The sequence below is a fragment of the Tyto alba genome, unplaced genomic scaffold (assembly GCF_018691265.1).
Source record: "Tyto alba isolate M040663 unplaced genomic scaffold, T.alba_DEE_v4.0 Super-Scaffold_28, whole genome shotgun sequence".
Taxonomy (NCBI): Eukaryota; Metazoa; Chordata; class Aves; order Strigiformes; family Tytonidae; genus Tyto; species Tyto alba.
The window spans coordinates 5,050,254-5,071,813 of record NW_024881302.1 but is presented as its reverse complement, the minus strand read 5'-3'; the positions used below and the strand labels follow the sequence as shown (position 1 = coordinate 5,071,813).

Below are 21,560 nucleotides of genomic sequence, written 5' to 3'. Positions count from 1 at the left end.
TTCTGTTTTGGTGTGGTGAAGCACAGAACTCCGAGTAGAAGAAGAGATTTGGGATCTAATGCTACGTGGGGAGGAAAAAAAAAAAAAAAAGAAATTTAAGAAAACAACATGAATTCTTCTCATACGCTTCATATTCTGTAAGATATTCATTTCCCAAAAAAGTTTGCTCTGATCACCTTTTAAAGACTTTAATTCATAACCTTTGATTATTTTTTTTTTATCTAAGATATCTGCAATATCTTATGGTCATAATCTAGTAAGGGAAGGAAGCTTCCTTATTCCTCTACTGCAGCAATTGCAATTATTGCCTCTTGCAGCCCTCAAGCATACATTAATTTCTCTTTGAACAATTTCCATTTACCTCTATTGATTGCCTCGTTTGATTTCACTTAACATTTCTTGTCTTCTCCCATCCCTTGTTGCTGAAATTCATCAAGTTAAGAATTTTGTATTTTGATCTTATTAGCCCTAATTATTATCCAAGCTGTGGTTTAAATACTATGTCTTCGGTGTCACTCAGGAAAAAAAAATGAAAAATGATATTTTTTATACCAGTGTGTATCCAGGCTGTCCCAAACTGTCCAATAGGAGAAGGTAATGTAGGAGACCAAAATTAAGATAATGGGTATCTCTCCAGAGGTTTGTAGGTAGCAATAAGAGCGAGCTGAGTTCAGATGCAGAGGCTGGATGTGTACCTTTAAATCAGACCAAGGGAAATGTTGAGTTTCTGAGGAAATCTGTAAAGGTGATGGCTCTGGTTGTGTAAACTCTGACAGAGATATCCAGGAAAATAGATATTTACCCAGACTGCCAGCCAACATGGCAGGTGTAGGAGAGGACAGTGAGAGCTGATACTGTTTTTCACAGGGATGCATCGAAAGGGAGTTTGCAAAGCCTGTCAGAGAGACAGGCTGGCTGTGACAAGTGATTTTTTTCTTTCTCATGGCTAAATTAGTTTTTACACTAGCCCAGGAACCACTCTAGTGTAAGTTATAATAATGGCCTAGATATGTATATGTTCTTTTGCCTAATCTGAGCATGTTTGTAATTGGCTTTCTAGTATAAGTACCACCATTTAGCAGTAAATAGTTATCTTTCTGTTCCCTCCTTACATTTTAACTATGCTTTATATTTTACAAAGGTTTAGAAAAGAGAGGAAATTGCTCGACAAGGATGTGTCCCAGATATCATACTTATCTTTTAATAACTACATAAATCATCTTTTCTATTCTTTTAATATTCTGTTTCCCTCTAGGTCTTATTCTTTAAGCCTTATGTCCCTTTATCAAACTTCCTTAGCCATCTTAGTTGCGTCTTCCTTCATCTTTCCTGCTGCTGTAAAAATTTCCCCGATGCTTTTCTTTGAATATTTTTCCCCCTTATTGAGATCCTGCACCAGGGTTTTCACTCCCTTGTTCTTCACATTTGTATAAACAAAAAAAAAAGATCGTAGTGTATCCATTCCTTCCCCCCATTTCTAGCTGTCTTTCTGTAGATGTTAAAAAAGATCAAAATACTATAGTACTAAAGGTACAGAAATACTTTGGTGAAATATATTGGACCAGTAATGGGAGAGCTGGTACTGTAGATAAAAGGAGGTAGTTTGCAGGTGGAAAAATGAAATGTTCAAAGTGTAAGACCCTAAGACTTTGCTAGGATCTAAGCATGCTCCGGAGCTCTGAAAAATCAGGCCACTTTTTATCTAGTGGCCTAATGCTATGCACCCAGCTGTGAAAATGTTGCTGTAGAATGTGCCTGACAGACCAACTGCCGCAGTGTGTGCGGGTGCCCTGGGCAGGGCGAGGTGAGCCTGCGCAGGTGCTGGGGGCTTTTCTCTGCTGATGCCCATTTTGAAAGGTGGGTGCCCAGAGCGCGTTAAGGTGCTGCGGTGAATCGGCTCTGTACCCAGACTTTTTTGTAGCCACAGCCTGCGGGAGCTCTGGATGAAGTCACAGGTCCTCAGAAAAGTCAAGTCACTCTTCGAGGTGTCTGCACAATCAAATTTGTTGCCCCATAACAGTGTGGCTGTTGCCCCACATCCCCTAGCAGCTGCCAAATTTAAAAAGATTAGGAAGCGCTGGTGCATTGTCAACAGCACTGTGAGAGTCAGCACACCAAAATTAATACCATCTGTATCCCAATTAAATTCCACTGTTTGTGACAGCGTGCACCACACGCAAGTATGGCATTCATTCAAGAGAGTGCAGGAACTCTCTGCCTTTTCTGTGAGCAGGCATGTGGCAATTGTTGCATATTCACAGTGGGAAATAAATGTCATTGATTTTGTCTATTAGCCACAGGTAAGAAAAAAGCCACAGATTTCATGCACTGACCTTCACGAATGAAGCACGCCAGGTTTGGCTCCCCTTGTTCTTATTACAGCCAAAACATGGTGGGAGTTCAAACTCTGTCTGGGATATTAATTCCAAGAGAAAGAAATGGTCTCAGGTGCTGCAGACTCCTTTGTCATTCAAAAGATGAGCAGAGGGTTGGCAGAATCATGTCATGACTGTTTTGTTTTCAGCTGGTTTGATTTGGATTTGTTGGCTGCCCTCTGCCCTGTGTAACTCCATGAAGCGTTTAATCATACAACTGTATTCAGCTTGGGCAATAAAGCCCCACACCAGTTCTGGTATTAATTGATTTTGGAAGTCAGCAGCTGGACTGAAAGTTACCATCAAGCTCCAGAAGTGAGAGCCTGATTCAATTCCTGGGTTTACAGAATGGGTTTGAACATTTGGCAGATCCTCTTTGGGGGACAGTTGTTGCTAGTGGTGCGTGAGAACTCTGGAAGCCCTCCTTTGCACAGTTGGATCATTAATAATACAGGCTAAACTGTGAACTCCTAATTGTCAGGCAGGTTGGGATGGGGGTTATCACTTACAGGCATCAACAAAATTGATTAAGTGCCGCATGGTTGAAGCAGGACCTCACAGCTTGCAGGCTTCTTCCTTGGGCTGTGGGCAAGGGCAGCAATGCTGAATGGCAGAAGAAGGAAGCTTTTATTGGCAGTTCTGGCACTCGCTGTACACTTTCAGGGGAGTGGGAGAGCTGAGAAAAAAAGCAAGTGCAAAAAGCAGGAGCAAGCCTTTACTTGAGTGGTGTGAAGGCTGAGCAGTTTGGGCAATCCAGCTGCTCTGCAGCTGAAGAACCTTTAGTTTGAGCCAACGCTAAAACTGTGAGAGGGCAGAACAGCATGTGAGCGTGTGGGCACACGCATGCACGTATGAGCATGTGTGCTGGGGTGGAAAGACAAAACAGAGACTGTTTTCTTGAACTGGCTCAGCCAGGTGACATTAATTGCATGGACACTGTTCCTTTGCCTTTCCAAAAAGGTACCAGTATGCTCAGGAGAGATTAAACTGGTTTTATATCTTGTTGGTATAAAGGATGGAAATCCGTTTCATGGCAGATAATATTCAGTAGACCCTTGTGTGATTTCCTTCATAAGGTACAGCACCTGACTGGGGGAGGGCTGCCATGCAGCAGAGTTTTATAACACTTAAAGGAATTAAATCACTTTGTTCTGGTTTCAGATAAACAAGTAATTATGATAAGCTAATAGTTTTGGTGATCTTTTGTCCCTGCTAGAAAAAAATCCTAACCCTTTTTCTCCCTCTTGCTGATGCTGTGATTTCAGGATACCAGATTGCCTACCGCCTGGCCAGCAGCAACCCAAACAAATTCACGACGGTGGAGGTTGGCTCGACAGTCAGGCAGTTTACTGCTACAGATCTCACCCCTGAGTCAGCATACATCTTTCGGACATCTGCCAAGACCAGGCAGGGCTGGGGGGAGCCTCTGGAAGCCACAGTGATCACAACAGAGAAAAGAGGTAATGCTTGCAGCTGCAGGTTGGGGTACTTTCTGTTGCATGCCTTGGAGACTGTGCTGCACTTAGAGGAATTTTAATAACAGGCTACAGCCTGTACACTTCCTCCTTCTCACCCCATAAACCTGCCCCAAACCATAGCAACGTCGTCATTTGAGAAACCTGGTGAGCAAGACAGACTTTTATGAGACACAGTTCTTCTAACCTGCCGGGCTGTTGGAGATTGATTTTTCCATCAGCTGCTATATTGGCCATATACAGCCTCCTTCTGCAGTCAGATATTTTTTCCAGCTCTCTCAGTTTCTAGAAAGATTGCAATCTTAAGAAAGTGATGGATGAATTATATTGATTAAGAAACACAAAATGAGAGGTGGTGATGTTGCAGGATTTCTCCACAGCTCCTCCATTGTACCTCAGTCCTGACCTAATGTGTGAGTAATTACTCTGGCCTTTCACTGCCGCACACTGGAACAGAGTGTTTCCATCTGTATTGCCCAGAATTTTTCTGCTTCTTCCATCAGCCATAGAATGGTTATTCACATTCTGAATCTCCAATCAAACTCTGTTCTGTAGGGAACCTGCTTGAAGAAAGCAGGAGTTATATGTGTATAAATGAAACCAGATGCTTAGATACCAAACGTATCAAAATGTGAAAGACATATAAGGTATTACAAAATCTGGTCTGCATCATTGCTTGTTTCTAATGCTTTGGCTCAATTCTCCAGTCTTAGAAGAGATCTCTAGAGCTGCCATTTAGAAAAACTGGATTTTCTACTTATGCATGAAGATATTTTTTTTTAATTCAGAGATAAAAGAGAATATATTGGTAGAGAACAGGAGTGTGGGTTTTCCTCTGGTCTTGTACCATATGCCATGTTCCACTGCAAAGCAGGTAGCTGGTCTCTTGAGATGGCAAAATCAAAACTAGCCAGGGTAACTTTACCAGCATCACTCTCTTGTGCATTGCTGGATTTTGTGTCATGTGCCGCTCTGACCTATTCTGCTGTCTGGATATTGATCTTTAAGAAAACTTCTCCCTCAAAAATTAGAACCATGCAACTTCTGCAATTTATAAAAATCACAGCTCAGAGAGAAGCACACTTCAGCAGGTAACTAGGGCAGACCTCCATAGACGTCTTTCAGCTATTATTAGCACTTTCACATGTGCCTGTGTGCCTGGTATTGGCTCTTGCCCAAGACTTGCTCAATAATACAACCAATTATATTTACTTTTGGTTCTTAAAATGTGCCTACTAAGCAATCTCTTACTTTAAGTCCTTTCTACACCTTGCAAATCATTTAGTGCAAGAGTAAGGTTTTCCCGTGCTATTTGCCCACAATGTCTTCCTTATTATTTTCCTATAACACTTCAAAAAAGAGAGGACATTGGCCTGATGTTCAACCACCAGCAGCGAGAACCTGCAGGGTGCATTTCAACTACTTCTGGCCTGTCTGGCTGGTGTTAAAATCCCCACTGGCATTGCTCTCCAGGTCATGTGCAGCCTTCCCAGTGCTTAACAGTGCAGTCCTCAGAGAAAGAACCTCTAGAGCTATATTAGGAAACTTAAAGTGCCTCTACTAAAGATGCTGTCCATCAAAGAGATTTATCAGTTCAAAGTTTCTTCCACCCCTGCCTGATTGCTGTCAAAGTGGAAGTTTAAAGTCCAACATGCGGAGGTTTCAAAAAAACCCCACCATGCCCAATAAAGTGAATACTCAAAGATCCGAGCCTCTCCTTTTCAATCATATGTGCTCAGATTTCCCAGACTGTGCACAAGCTGTTGCTGGATACACAATAGCTCAAGGAAGAACTCCCAGCTCTGCTGCAGGAACAATGATCCCTCGTTGTTATCAATGCTTTAGGGTTATCTTGAATAGGCAAGCCATAGTATGAAACGAACCCTTTCTCTTTTTGATGGATGGCTCAGCTGTGTCTCTATGCATGCTACGGAACCAAGTCCCAAGTCACTGAGAGTTAACTGAAGTGATCCCATATGTGAAGTGTAGAGAGAAGAATGTGTAATCTCACATCAGCAAGATTGATATGAGGGGATGATAACGAAATTTATCCAGTGCGGCTATTCTGCTAACAAGTAAATAAACAAACAAACAAACCTGAAACTTGCATACATGACAGTAAATATTCTAGAGTGAAAAGACATTCAATTTTCATTAATAAAAATGTATTTGATGTCCTTGATGCTAAGGTAGGCAGGCACAAAAATTCCCTTGAAAATTAGCAAAATTGGTTGCTTTCATCCTTTAAATTCTTTGCATAATCTCAATAAAAATTTTTACATTTTACAGCAATACCTGTGATTTACAGATCTCAAGTTGAATTGTAGATGTATTTTCCAGAGAATCTTCTGTAGTGCTTTGAATCTATATAGTGGTGCGATACCCTTCAGAATACTCAACACCAGTGATCTGGGCAGAACTGAGTCAGAAGATGCAAGAAATTAAAAGCAGTCTATTCAGTCATATGGCCTGGCCTTACATTCCTGCACAAGCAGCTCACCTTAGCATTTGCTTGTGGCTAAACTCCCATAAATAAACTCTTTATACTAATGTTTTTGTACAAACAGTCAGGAAGTATATCTTGCAATACAAGAGATTTTAAGATCTGCCATTAACAGCAGAAGGAAACCCAATCATGGGAGACTGACTGCAAGATCTGACCTGCCCAAAACTGCAAGCTGGTTAAAGCTTATCAGCAGAGAGTATTAAATCCCTGCACGACACTCGCTTGCTCTGATAGAATAACCCTGAATACCTGTCTCAGCCTGTCAGTGTAAGGCATTGACCTTTTGCATTGTACTCCGACTCGCAGGCTGCTGGCACTGAGGGCTTCCTACAGCTAATAGCTTACAAATCTTTGGGCACTGATGTCAGCAAGAGCATGCTGGAGAGAAATGCCAAAACATATAGGAACTGGTTTTAGGGGATGGCAGGGAAATGAAGTGCTCGCCATGCAGAGCTGTGAGGAAGCAGGCAGGCAGAGGTGTGTTTATGGAAACAAGTGCTGATGAAGTTGAATTGAATTGCTTCTCAAAAGCAAGTCACTGCGGTGTCTCCAATCAATTTCTGCTTTATTACATGCCACACATTTTAATCAGAATCAATAATCTTCATGATAAACAATTAAACAATTATTCCTCACTCTATAGAGTTTCTCTATTGAAATCGATGGAGTGCGGAGACACAGTGACGGGAAAGGAGATCTGTATTGAAACAGTTGGGGACTGGCATGCTTACACTTGCATTACCATTCCCTGCTTCATCTAAAAGGTGTACAGTTAATTACTCTGGAGAGATCTCCCTCAGCATTGGCACCGGCTGGTTTGACTTTGCAGGTTCAAGGTTACTGGGTATGAAGGGAAGAATTAGGGAGGTTTGGAAGGGAACTGCAGCAGGTACTCACACCCCAGCTCTGCACTACCTCCAAACTGGGCTTTGGAAGCAGCAGCAGGAGCTGCTAGAGAGCACCGGTGCAGGAATTCAATATCAGCTCTAAGTTGTGTGCCTGGACTCTGCTACATGACAATCTGTTCCAGCTCATCCCTTCCTCTTCTTCATGCCTTGGCTGGGGAGCAGCTGGTGGAAGAGGATGCTACATAGCACAGAGAGAATGTAGTCTCATGGTACCAAGTAGTAAGCACAGGTTAAAAAGTGAACTTTGCCTTACAGGCAAATTTGGTCAAAAGAGCAATTGTAGCTAGAAACATAGCTGAGTTTCATTAAAGATTTCCTTGGTTTGCTTGGCTGCTGGTCCTAATGGTTCTTCCTTAATCTGCCAGGCTAAGATTCCCCTGAGTTTGGGGTCTGTTGCTAGGAAGGTGTATATTCAATAGTGACCTTTTATGCAGGGAGATAAGAATCAGTTTTACTGCTCTTCTTTGCAGTAAAAGGTTAAGAGATGGGATGGCTTCTATACTTCATGGGGCAAATCTGAAAGTTCAATCTCCTGTGGCATTATTGCTATGAAAATCTGATCAGGCTGTCACATTTTATGTGAGCTTGAATTTTCTCTAAAAGCTGTTCCAAATTATGGTTTAACTGCAGAACGACCAGCACCTCCCAGGCAGGTGATGACCCCCCAGAGTGATGTGTCATCACGGAGTCTTCTGTTGAAGTGGGTCCCTGGAAGTGATGGATCTTCACCAATACGATATTTTACAGTACAAGTACGAGAACTGCCAAATGGAGACTGGCAAACCTACTCTTCTTCCATCAGCCACGAGGCAACATCCTGCATTATTGAAAGGTACCATATGATCCCAGGCTAGCAAATCCCAGACTTTCCACTTCCACAGTTACGAAACTGAAGCAAGGATCACTCGGCTTCACAGGCTTTTTGGGGGAGGGAGGTTAAGTGAGGTCATTGCTTCCATTTTAGAGGTGGTGCTATGTTGAGAGATCTGCTGAAGGTCATGCAATAAATCTAATTAAAGTTGGATTGCAATGCATCTTTTTGAAGCCCTTCCTGAAAGCTCAGCACTGTAGATAACACTGATCAGGCTAAACTATACGTAGCTACACAATACTCTGTAAAATACAACGAGTTAAAAATCCTTTCAGTAGTGACTGATGTTAAAATCCACTCTCAGTGCTACATTGCAATTATCTTTATATAAGCTTTTCCAGCTGAAATGAGAACCATTTTTATCTGTATTTTCCATACTGAAGTTTATAGATAGCATCGAAATATTTAAACTTCGTATTCAGGGTTCATTATATCCTCAGCAATGCTGTTGTAATTAAAGTCCTTGTAACATCTGCAAAAGCAATTGAATGTCTATGAGAAGGTACTTGTTTTGCTGTCCATTTCCTCTGTTGATGAGCTAGTACAAATCAGATTATTTCTAAAAGGCCATGAGCTTTCAGAGAATCAAGTATTCAAAGCATTCAGATACAGATTTTTCAGGTCTGTTATAAAAACATCAGTGGCTATGGTATATGGCAGCTCACTGGTCAAGTGCCAGAAGATACAGATACAGTGCTATCCTTTCATCTAACTGTGCAGAAAAAATGAAAACTTGACAATTATAGGTACAAATATAGTCATGATTCACTGACCCTGGAGGTATTACGCCCACCCTGAACTATACCCAGTATCTCTCCAGTGAAAACCCGTAAAATCAAGGAAACCAACTATGTCATTTAGTCTTGACACTGGCATTACTGAAAACAAACTATCAAGAAAAATAATTCAAATTATTCAAGTTGCTCTAGGTAAGTAACAGTGTCCTAATAGGGTGGCACTGCTGAAAAAGATTTCTTCTCCCGCTTGTTAAAAGCGTTTTCCTGTGAAAGTCCAGAAGAGGAATACATGCTTGATGTGAGAGTGCTGCCCATCAGAATGCATTATCCTTTGATGTTTAATCATTCCTTACAAGTAACTTTACTTGGGTGTGTAGTCAGTGTTACATCTGCCAGCTGATGGCTAGACACTACCAATTAATTAGCTAAATCCCCTGTAACTTACAGCTCTGTGTTTCTAGCCTCTGCATGTGAGTCAAAAGGCAGCCTCCCCCCCACCTTCCCCTGCCAAGCCAAGACAGAAGAATCTTTGCGAAGGTTATGTCAGCTGGAAATCACTCTTTGCATATCTTAAAGCACTGCATAGATAAAAGAGCTGCAGGGTACCTGTTGTTACTGTCTTTATTAAATAATCCAGGTAATAGCATTAATTTGAAATTCAGTAGGAATAAAATGCACTGATCAAACGGTATGGTCTAGAGGATTAGTCAGAAGGCTGGTGCTCTGAATTCCAGTGCCTGCTGCACGCTGGCTGACCCTGGGACTTTACCTGCCTCCTCTCTACCCGTCGTCCCCATCCCTGCACGGAGGACAAGCTGACCCACAGATCTGTTTTGAGGCTATCTCAGACAAAGCATCTTGAAAGCCAGGTTTTGCATAGCCATGCAAGACTCTAATAACAGCATGTCTTGTCTTTTCCAACAAGCCCCAGTTGTAGGCTGCTCTATGAACTGCAACTTCATGGCTGTTTGCTGGAGCCCGATTCAGCTATGAATCCATGCGTGTTTTCAGGAACTCAGGCCAATGAAAATCGGAGATGATGCTGATGGCAGCAGAGGTGCAAACACCCCCATGTCATGAGGAAGCGAAGAAAAGAAAAGGCGATGTGGAGAAGAGACAAACTGCTCGATAGCCTTAGTTGCCAATGGGCAGGTTCTCTGTGGAGGCTTGTCCTGAGGCAAGTTGTGATGATGTGGGGAGACTTCAGCCTTATTTTTTCCATCCCGCAGCTTGAACCCGTTCACCTCTTACAAACTGCGAGTGAAGGCAACCAACGACATCGGAGATAGTGACTTCAGTGCAGAGACTGAGGCGGTCACGACTCTGCAGGATGGTAAGCGAGGAGGAGAGGCACGCCGGGGGCATTGCCATGGGGTGGGTGCTCCCCAGTGCTCCTGGGTTTGCTGGACCCACTGCAATGTGTTCTCCAGTGGGACTGTGGAGCGAAAATTCAACATCCAATGCAGTTTTGTTCGTAGAAGATTGATACAGGTAGTAATGAGATGTGGCTGAATTAATAACAGGCAGCCTTAAGTGTCCTGCTGTGCCCTCTGATAATGAATCATTCTTTCAGGAGTCTCAAAATGGAATTAAACTCCGTTTGATTGGCTTCCAAACTCTGCACTAACCATTATCTTTGCAGAAATTGAATAATTTACAAGAGATCATTAAAAATAAATGTAGAACCATGCATACATTTGGAGAAGTTTCTTCAATTGTTTTCACTCACAATCCACATCAGTCTGCAATATGGCAAAATTGCTGAGGTATAAGTAAGGAGTATGAAGCTCCTGGAAACATGAGCATTTAATGCTGCAGATCAGGGCTAATAAACTGTGAATGACATTGACAAGGCTTTTATTTTTAGCCTTAGAGATCAGCTTCTAATTCCTTGATAGTACAAAGTCAGTGACTGAATGCAGAAGTAGCTCTCATGTCTTGAGTGGAGAAAGGGACTCTGCAAAGTGTGAAAAAGCATCAGAGCATCAGTATTTACCCTGAGCCTGGGAAAAGGGGTAATACTGGGATACATATATATATTTATATGGTGCTAGAAATTAGCCAGTGTTTCATACAACTCAAGGAATAACTAGTTAATTATGACATTGAGATATAAAAATAGGAAACAGGTTTGCAAAGGAATGTTTAAAGAATGTGATCTTGAAATCAGGAAAACAGAGGACAGAGCTTAAGGGTATCCTCAGTTAAGCAAGAGCCCATGTAATACTCAAATAATGTGCATAGCAGCCTTTTAAAGACATCCGGATGCTCGACCTTCCTGAACAGCAACTGCTATATCAATGCAAGCTGTAACAGATACTAATGAGGCAGCACTGAATCACTGTTTCAGAATTTAAAATTTTATTTTCAATTCTCTTTGAATTTAGTTACAGTGAATCCAGAGCTGTGCTTGTCCTCCTCACAATACGACCAGGAAACACTGTGAAAGCTTCTCACCTCCTTAACAAACTGAACATTTATTCTGCTGAGCAAACCTGGTGCTGTCACTAGAGCATTGCACTGTGGAGGGCTGTCAGCTCCTGATAAGCCGCCTCTTTTTCATATTTGAGCTGCTATAGCATGTGTGTATGTGGTAAAGGCCATAGGCACAGGAATGGGTTAATCTGTGGTAAATCAAGCTGTCCTAACTAAAATAATCTGTGACTGTGTGACAGACTGTGAAAAACAAGGTGGGCTTGCCCTGGCTGTGGCAAAAATGTCATGGAAAAATTGAGAGCTGTTTGCTTACACTTTCAAGCATGCATACAACTGGTTTAACTTCCTTTCAAATGTGTATCCAGTGGTTTGTGAGCAACTGGCATGCTGCAGCTTCCTCCAGATTTATGCCCTCAGATTTTCTCTTATTCCTGCTCAAGTTACCAAGGCCACTGGTAGAGAAAGAGATGTATGAGAAGTGGGTGGCTTCTGCCTGGATTGCAATATCCATATCCACTGCATTGCTTTTGAGACCTACCACGTCGTAGCTGGGATAGAAGATTTTCTTCAGCAGTGAAGAAAGAGAATCTGATGAATCAAAGCTGCCTGTTTTCTACCCTCTTGCTGTAACTGCTTTGGTTACCTTTTTTTCTTGTTTAGTTCCAGGTGAACCACCCAGTTCTGTGTTAGTAACTCCCCACACAACTTCATCTGTCCTTGTGCAGTGGCAGGTAGGTAAAATGAAAAATTTTGATGTGTCTGGAACAATTTTGGGTTGCTTTGACTTGTTGACCTTAACGGTACATTGTAAGGGACATTTTCCTGAGCTGGAAGTATTGTAGTAAAATTGAAGGACTGCAGCTACCTCCTTATTTTCCTGATCTAGGCATATACTTTACTGATGGATGGAAATTTCTGGCAGTTGCTTTTACTTTTTGCCCCATTGGGGGAAGCTTGGGAGGTAAAGGACTTTCTATAGTGATGCTCAAGATCATTTTTCATGCAGATTGTCCTGTCCTTTCACTGATATCAATAGACATGCATCTTTACATTGAAAACATTCAACCGAATGCGCCATTGGTAAAGACCAGGTAATCAAAAGCTCACTTTCGTTCGCATCGCATACTGCCTCCTTCAGCTGCTGAAATAATCAGAAGCGCATGCTGTGCCTGAGATCCTGTTCATACTTTTGAGGAACTCCATATGCCCTTTTAGCATTTTGAGGGATAAAAATTGAGATTTCTTCAGAGAAAAGAAAGGAAGTTTGAGCTCTCCATAATATCTCTGAGTTGGATGAGAAACTATTCATGCCAAGTCTGTGTTTTATATAGGCATTTCCTCTGCCTGCCTTTATCTTTCAGTAGTGGCCTCCTGGGAGATGCTGGAACACTTTGTGACCCAGTGCCTGAGGCTTCTTTTTGCGGAGTGAGCATTAATAGAGGGAACCCAGTGGAGTACTGCACGTTATCCGTAACCTATGCTGGAAAGCCTCTGCCCACCCTGCTCCCGAGACAATGTCCCACACACATAATAAGGATAACTTTGGACAGATTGCGTTACAGTGAAAAATGTACATATGCGTTTACAGTACAGATGGGGCTCCTTGCATTTTTGGAAAAAAATATATGTATGAGGGTCTGTTTATTGCTATGCAGCAGCACTTTAAAAGTATGCCTGGCTGTACTGCTGGGTTGCTGGCGCAAGTTCATGCAGCATAATACTAAGCAACAACGTTGCTTACAGCATGTTGAACAAATAGAAGACATGTTGAATGGTTTTACCAAAGGCATTATGGAGAGATGTAAATCTACCACCTCATCTACAAATAAAGCCCACAGTGAAGAAAAAAAAAGTATACAGAGAGGACAAAGAGGATGTGAGGCACGATGTACCGCAGATATAAAGACTCCCCCAATTGACTGATTATTGGTGTGTAGTTAATGTGAAATAGGTGGTTGTTTAGGTAATTAGATGCTTTTTATTTCATGAAAATGAAATGGGGTTGTTGTGCCAGAGCCATCTCAAGGGAGTTGTGGGCAATTATATGTCATTACAACATGTATATTAATAGGTCCTGGTAATTCAGCCGTACTATATTTTTCAAATAAACAAAAATCTTCAAGTCCCACAATAGCCTCCAATTAAGAGGAAGTTTCACAGCAGTGTCTAAGAAATAATATAAACTGAAAACAGCAGTCAAGCTAAATGGGAGAGTAGATTTCCAAACGAAGCTAAATTTTTAACTTTGAGCTTTGTTAATAATTCACAAAACAAACTCTAGATGCCCTATCTGTGTTTTCAGCTGCTCGGTCCAATCAGTCCATTATTTTTAAATTTAAAGTAGGGAGAAAATATGTAATTTCCATTGAAGTCTGTTGTATCAATAATGCAAGGTTATTTCAAATGTTCGGGAGGATATTACAGTTAACATCAGGATCATATACTGTTCTGCTTCTATCTTAGAGATAACAATTATTCAAACTTACATTTTAGTCTTTTTTTTTTTGTATTTATTTTTAAACAGCACAAAAATGTTTCTCTTACTTCTGTACAACATTACAGGCTGCCACTCATAATCATTTTACCTATTTCAGCAGATCCCTCAGGCCTTCCTACAAAATCCTAAATAATCCATTACATCAAAAGCGGAGTTTTGTCCATGAAAGACAGATAGGAAGGGGAAGACCTGACCTTTTAGCAGAGTACCCTTTTCAGGAAAGAATCATCATTTCCATGGCAAGGAGAAAGACAGTTTTCAAGCCATTTATTTTGTGAGCTTTCCTGTCCTAAATTTAAAGGAAGGAAAAAACAGAGAATCACATGAAAGCGTAAGAAAACAATGCTTGCTATCAACAAATCTGTGTTGTACCACGATGAGGAAATAAGCTTTATCTGTTAGGCAGTTACATGGCAGAGCAGGGAGTAACAGTCTCTTTCTCAGCTTCAGCAATGTTTTCCTTTTAAGATTCTGTAGAATATTCCACATAAACTTTTTTTTAATTGAAAAAAATATTTATTAGTAGTAAAAATAGGAATAGACCTTGCATCTTTCCAAGAGCGCCTTCCTTCTAGATAATAATTAACTGAAATACAAATCCATGTAATGCTCACAGTATTTTTTTCATTGTGTAAAGTTTATTTCCGTGCTGGATAGGCTTTGTTTTCTTGCAGCCTCTCTCCTCCTGTACGATGATGCACTCGAGATGTATCCTGGTGGGACAGTGCCTCCCTTTACCCCGTCTCTGGGAAAGGTAGCCCTCAGTCTTTGCCTTGCGACTCCTCCCTGCCAGGACAGAGGAAAGCCAGGACACTGCCATGCTGTCACATGCCTCCTTCTGCTGAGGCACAATCAGAGCTAAAGCAACTTCAGTATAAACCAGGAAACAAAAGAGGAAAGTCAGAAGATTGGAAAAGAAAAAAAAGAAAAAAAAATCATGATAGATATACTAGTAATTACCAGTAAGCCATATCTCATCTTCTCCACCTTGCAGAGGAGAATGTTTCAGCTGGTCCGTGAACGATCACGTCATCAGGCAGCCCTGGAGAAGGCTGTCGCTTTGTTTGGTCTATTTGCTCAGCTCCTTGCACCAGGGGCTCAATCTGAGTCTAGGAAAGGCAGTTGTACAAGAGGTTGATTTATTTGCCTTGTAAAATGGAGTCTGAGAGGGAATATGATTGCCCTTTTTAAAATACATCACAGGAGTAAACACCCCATGGGGAGAAGAACGATTTAACCCAAAAGGCAATGTTAGCACAGGAACAAATGGTTATAAACTAGCTATGAATAATTTAGATTAGAAATTAAATGAAGGTTTCTAACTGCACAAGTAGTGAGGCTTGGAACAGCTTTCCAGTAGGAATACTGGGAAGCAGAAAAATCAGCTTGTTTTCTGGTGGAGGTTGCTCTGTTTGTGAAAGAGACTTCAAGAAGCTGACTTTATGCAGCCTTGAGGGCCTGACCCTGATGATTCTTGAAGGTCCATCACAATCTTCTATTCCTAGATCATTCTGCAATTCAGATGTGAATAGTGAAAGGTGGTCAGAGCTTCTCCAAAGGATAGATCATGAAAAAATGATGAATGAGGTTCTCTAACCATGCAGAGCAAGTACAGTAAGATCTTGGGACTGTTTGGATTGCTTTCATCAGGCTCTGGGCAGGACAACTACAAAAGAAGGTGGCTTTTTGCAGGCGCAGTTTCTGCTTCTTTTGCTGGTAGCTGTGTAGCTTTCTTGTACTCTGGTTCACATCATTTTCTTTTTTGGTTTTCATAAACTACAATCTTTCTACTTGATTCCTTCAGCCCTCGCCCAAAGCAAAGGCCTTTGCACTGAGACAAGACAGCCTACTTTTTCCTTGTGCCATTGTAATGAAATAATGGAAAATTCTTGTCATTTCTGGAACCAGAATGTTAGGTTATTAACAAATATCTTCCTCCTTTCCTGTAAAAATAGTCTTACTTTCTTCCTTATAATTACATGTGATATTACCTTCTATTGTGACAGCGTTTCACACCAGCAGTTAATTTTTCCACAATGGACAGAAGGTTTTCCTTAGTAAAGTTCTCAAGACTGCTGGGGATCTTTCTGGATTAAAGGCAAGATCATCATTAAAATCCTTTTCATTTATACTTTCAGCCCCTTAAATTTCAGTACAAGAATCTTTAGAAGATAAATGGCTCAGGGCATCTTTTCTTCTCTGCAGTTCTTAGCCTGTATTAGACTCATGAGAGTAATTTTTTTCCCAAACATGAAGAATCCTTTTGCTTGCCTCTATTTAAGCAAGCCATTTAGACAAAAATCTCCTTTTCAGTATACTAGCTGTATATCTGTATCTGAAGGAAGATGTGAGGGGCTGCTGAAGAACCCTTGCTGAGGTTCTGTGTCTTTGAGCATCTTCCAGCATGTTGCAGAAGAGAAAAACCCTCATATTTGAGCCAGCCCAGTGGCCACACATACCGTACTGCTCCCAGCCTCTTATGGAGGAGACCTGGGTTTGCCTGGGGGATTGGACCTATGCAGCACACCACAGTCCATCATACTGTGACTCCTCTCTAAATGCCTCTCTGAGGCTATTACACTTACTTTCATCTTCCTAATTAAAGCCAGAATACACCAATCCTTTGTTATTTTCTCATCAGTCTTTCAGTAGAATATTGCCAAATAAAGAATGTTCTATGAACAGTCCCCAAGGAAAATAGCCACTAAAGAAATTCTCTCTTTGACAAAATAATTTATTTCTTTTCATCTTGGAATAAGTGAAATACTGGTTTGCTCTTCCAATGTTCGTGGCCAGCAACATACATTTTCAGGGACATGCTTATTTATATTCTTTATCAACACATGAGTTTCTGTGGACCAAGAAGGAATGGAACTTAGCTCTTTGTGTAGTGCATCAGGTGTCAATTTTTAAGTAAAGAGCCTTTTGTAATTGCCACAGCTGAGTGGCAAAGTCATCATCAAAGTTGCCTTTGTGTTTTTCAAATTACACAACCCTTGACCCTGTATATTATTAATGGCTATTTTCACCAGAGAGCAGTGTCCCTTCACACAGGACTGGTGTCAGCTACTGCCTGTAGTGGTGGATGTTTGTTGCAATGCACATCCTAACAAGCCCATTATTAATGTGAATATTTTTCAGCCACCCAAAGTTGAGAGTCTAAACGGCTTGCTGTTGGGATATCGGATCTACTATCGGGAGCTGGATTATGATACTACATCTGGAACGGAATCCAAAACCATCCAGAACCCTTCAGGTTTAAGAGCAGAGCTCACACGTAAGCCTGTGTTATGGTAATCCATCATTATACCAGACACTGTATGCCCTCTTGACCCATGGAAATAACAGACAATTACGTCTAAGAGTGCTGGGGATAATTTGGCTTTTACACAATCAGGTTGTAGATGCTGAAAAATGCTAGTAACTTCTGTCTGATCAGCGTTGCTTGTAATGGTACATGCTAATCTATGCCAGCATGCTTGAATTGATGTTCTGTCCCACATATATCCTCTGATTTTCTGCTTTCTGGTACCTCCATTTCATGATTACCCTGGTATACTTTGTTCTGCCATCAGACAAAAAAGAGAGACTTCATTTCCCTCAGCCTTTCTTTCTTATTTTTTAATAGTTTTTATAACTGACATTTTGTTTTTCTTTTTGCAGTGTAAGAAAATAGCTGAGGAGAAATTGTAAATAGAATTTTTACAATTTCAAAGCACTTGTCCCAGATTTGGAAGACAATAGCAAAAATAAGCAAGAATTTTGAGGTGCATGCTTGCCATGTTAGTCACTGGGGTTTCTGGCTTATATGGAAAGAAGGTATAGAGGGAGAGCAATAATAGAAAAATGAGAAGAATTTTTAGACAAAGGCTAAAAAGGAAATCAGAGGGAAGAATAGGCAGAATAAGATGATGGGAGGCAAAGATGTGAGCACTCGGTAGCCTTGACAGATAAGGTCCAGCAATGAGACGCACTCACGGAGGGACCAGCTTTTGTCCTGTTTGATGTCAGTGGAATATTCAGAATAAGATAATACACACTCTAAGAGCAGCAGAATAGGGTTGACTGAGACAATTTTAATATCTTACTTCATCTTCCATGTTTCCCTGAGCCCATAAAAATGGTTTCTATAAAAACAAGAATGATTTTTGTGGGCGTGTAGGAAAAGTGAATGCTTTAACCGTAACTTAAGGACCTAACTCTGACCTCGCTTATATGGTCAGTGCTGAATGAGACTTCTCAGACTGTACAGAGTTTTAACCAGGACAGAGTAGATATATAAAGCTCCTATAGGTGTAGATATGCGTAGGGGTTTTTCCAGACAAAAGCTGAATGACTGACTATGTATGTTATAGTGAAATAATGGCTTTGGGTGCTCTCTAGCCTCACAAGCCAGGGAGCCAGTGACACCTACTGCTTTTCTCTCCTCCCTCTTTTTGGCTGGCCCTCCAGTTGTGTTCCCAGTAGCTGTAGAGTAGAAAAGCATGTGCTGTGTCTCTCGAGGGAGTCCAGACAGAGAGAAATAGTGGATTCAAGTGTATTTTAAGAGAAGTTTCCTTCTTTTTCCTCATAAAGTGTCAATTCTCACCTTAGAACACCTCTGTTCCTCACTGACCTGCAGTTTTGCACAGCTTAGCATATTATTGCAATTCGCTCACAGCAGGAATATTGAATTCTATACATGAAACTGTAGGAAACCTAACACACATTTAAAGAAATGTGTCCTGTCCTATTGTAAGTGTTCGTTCTTTGTGGCCCATGTTCCACGTCTTTACCCTGCAGCTCTGCAGGTTTTGAATTTTGCATGTTGAGAAATAAGGATGTAATATAGTGTTGAGAGGTTCACCCCTAGAAATTGTTTTGGTTTTACTCATTTGCTCTATTTAATCTAGAAGTCAGAACATTTCTGTGTTGTATATTTGTGAGATTCTCTGTTTGAGGAAGAAATGAAACAGCCCCATGTGAATGAGATGCTTTTGATGTGTTAAGAGAGAGTGATGTGATTTTATTGCCCTTCAAGGTACAGTCCTAAAGCTCAAACTCTGTGTGTGTGTGTGTGTGTGTGAGCTGCATCATTTGCCTCTGTCTCTGCTGTACATCATTTGCAATAACTATTTTCTTGCACTGTAACAAGCTTTCTGCTTTGCTTACCCTGAATAGCCCAAAGCAGCTTCAAGACAGTGAACAGCAGCTCTGCATTAACGACGTATGAATTAACACGTAAGTGCACATTGCCTTTAGATGAGACTCTTTGTAATGGTTCAAAATATACTATAGGCAAACTTCTATGGTTCACCTCGGTGGATCTAGCAGAAATCAACATAGATTAATGATTCTGCTTTCTTGAGTTTCTTTTTCTTTAAGCCTTTGCTTTCCCTACATCAAGAGACATTGATGATGCAAGTAGGTAGCTGTTGTAAAAATGTGGCTGCTGGGAAGGTAAAACATTATTGACTATAACAACCCAGTATTGCTGACTCTAAATGAATTTTGATTCGCTTGCTACATATTTTGCAGTCTATCTGAGTTTAGCTGTATCACATCATTAGTCCTATGATTCAAGCATTGCAATGCTCAGGCATTCCATGGAGTAGGAGGCCAGTTTAGAGAGGGCCCAATGAATTTATGTGCATCTCCAGAGGTTTTCAATTGGAAATGAATAAAATAGCATTCGACAGAGTTAAAAGGCAAGTTGCTTTGTGGTGATGATGGTTCACTAGATAGGTTTTGCCCAAGGCTTTTGAGTCACAGATTGTGATGGGCTAAAAAAAAAAATGAAGCCCTGTGCCCACTGAAACCTTCATGCATGAACTCTCATGTGTTCCATTTTCTTCCATATCCAGTTAACACTAAAATCTCCCTTGTGGCTTTTCATGGCAGCAGTTAAAGTTTCCCTGTACAAGCTGCCCAGTACTATATCCTAGTATATCCCAGTAATATATCCTTACTAATTTTGTTTGTTTGTTTATGAACTTAGCGTCATTATTGCTGATTTGCTTGCTACATGGTTTACAGTCCATCTGAGTTTAGTGGTATCACATCAAAAAATTAGTGATGTATCAGATATCATTTACAGTATGCCTGAGACTGGGAAATGATGCTGGACTTTGAGTCAGATTTAGGAGCACAACACTTGTAAACACTTCCATGAAGCTGAAATTAGACAAACCTGTATGATTAGGCTTATTGAGCCTTACCAAACTGATGGCATACTGTCAGCCGCAGAGTAAAGGGTAATATCCAATTCACAGACAGCAGAAAACATTATTGGCAAAGGAAGAAATGTGGACCCCTGGCCATGCGTGTCTTAATTCAATGCTCATTTAAAAAATAAATGAAAAATAAATAGGGCGATTTATATTATTGATCGCTTTCTTACTCTAATTTCACTGTTAAATACTGTAGATGATAAATATTTCTGTTAGGATTAATTCTTTCATCCTGAAAATGCAAAATCTGAAACTGCTCAGTCGCTGCCCCCCCTAACGATGTTGACATGATTCTACTCCATCCTCGTTTGCATCTGCTAATTACCCTCATACGGTTGGGTTTTCTAGATTTTTTCATGCTGTTCTCACTCTCCTACCTCATCTGTCAGGGTAGTTTCTATATGTCAGCAAAGAAATTGGTTGTCTGGTGGCCAAATGGAGTCCAGACTTCAAATTCTCTTTTCTCTTTGTGATTGATGTTCAGACTGTGGTCACACTGAGGGAGAAAGACACCCATGTAGTACTTCTAATGGGACTCCAGATTCCCCACTGCAGATCATCTTCTGCACCCTGCTTCAGCTGGGACATTCTTGTGCAGTGCAGTTGCTAAATGACTCCCTAGATGAAAGTCCCTGAGCTTAGGCAAAGGCTTAGAGCCATGCTCTTTCCTACCAGTAGAGATCTAAAGGATCCCATAAGTTGAACACTCAAAGCAAAGTGCTGCCCTTTCTTTCATTAAGAATGACCTAGAGATGTTCCTCTAGGTAGTTACCCACCAGGAATGATCCTCTTACTGGAGCAACGCTGTGAGGAAACACTGAAAGATCCTGCCATTTCATTGGAAACATCTTTCATAATTACGCAAAACCTGCCATGATGCATGAATTAGGGAAGGATGGAAATAGTCATTGCACTGTTGTACTGTTCTAATGGTATGCTTCACTGGAGAGAAATCTGGTGATAAAGAGGTGATGGAGTCTAAAAACTATCTGTAGTACAGATAAATAATAATATGTAATATAATATTTTACTTTTTCAGAGTTGAAGAAATACAAGAGATATGAAGTACTGATGACAGCATATAATGTAATTGGTGAGAGCCCTACCAGCACACCAGTGGAAGTGTTTGTGGGTGAAGCAGGTAGGTAAAAGGAAAATTAGTTGATTTCATTTTTTAAAGTACCAGCATATTTTAGTATTCTCCAGATAATATTTAATATTTTTCCAGGAAAGAGATGATTTGAAAATTCCTCAGTCTTTATCACTAACAGTTTTTTGTAGTGTCCTCTCCTGGAATAGGTTGGCACTGATAGTTTCTTGCCATTTGAAAGCCAGTTGGTCTACACAACTAAGGGGAGAAAGGGCATTTGAGAACATGGAGAGAAAATACTTTTGGAGTTGCAGGAGGATGACTGTTCATACCAAATTAGCTTGAGGGGAAAATTGACTCAAGTTAAAGAAGTGAAAAGTGGAGCACAGGAAAGCCACAAGGGAAAAGAAACAAAAATATAAAACAGGGGGGGAAACTTGGAAAGCTGGTTCTTTT

The 21,560-nt window shown here is 40.9% G+C and overlaps 1 protein-coding gene across 3 annotated transcripts in view; it reads left to right on the top strand.

The window, feature by feature from the left end:
- Positions 1-21,560, top strand: part of SDK1 (sidekick cell adhesion molecule 1) — a 422,401-nt gene that overhangs the window by 352,424 nt on the left and 48,417 nt on the right. For 2 of the 3 annotated variants that reach the window (XM_033000329.2, XM_033000328.2), the window contains exons 29-35: positions 3,641-3,835; positions 7,895-8,096; positions 10,102-10,205; positions 11,969-12,039; positions 16,947-17,082; positions 18,966-19,025; positions 21,054-21,155. In XM_033000329.2, the coding sequence (XP_032856220.1) occupies positions 3,641-3,835; positions 7,895-8,096; positions 10,102-10,205; positions 11,969-12,039; positions 16,947-17,082; positions 18,966-19,025; positions 21,054-21,155 (870 nt within the window). The remainder of the gene's footprint in view (positions 1-3,640; positions 3,836-7,894; positions 8,097-10,101; positions 10,206-11,968; positions 12,040-16,946; positions 17,083-18,965; positions 19,026-21,053; positions 21,156-21,560) is intronic. The other variant, XM_033000330.2, reaches the window with a different exon arrangement.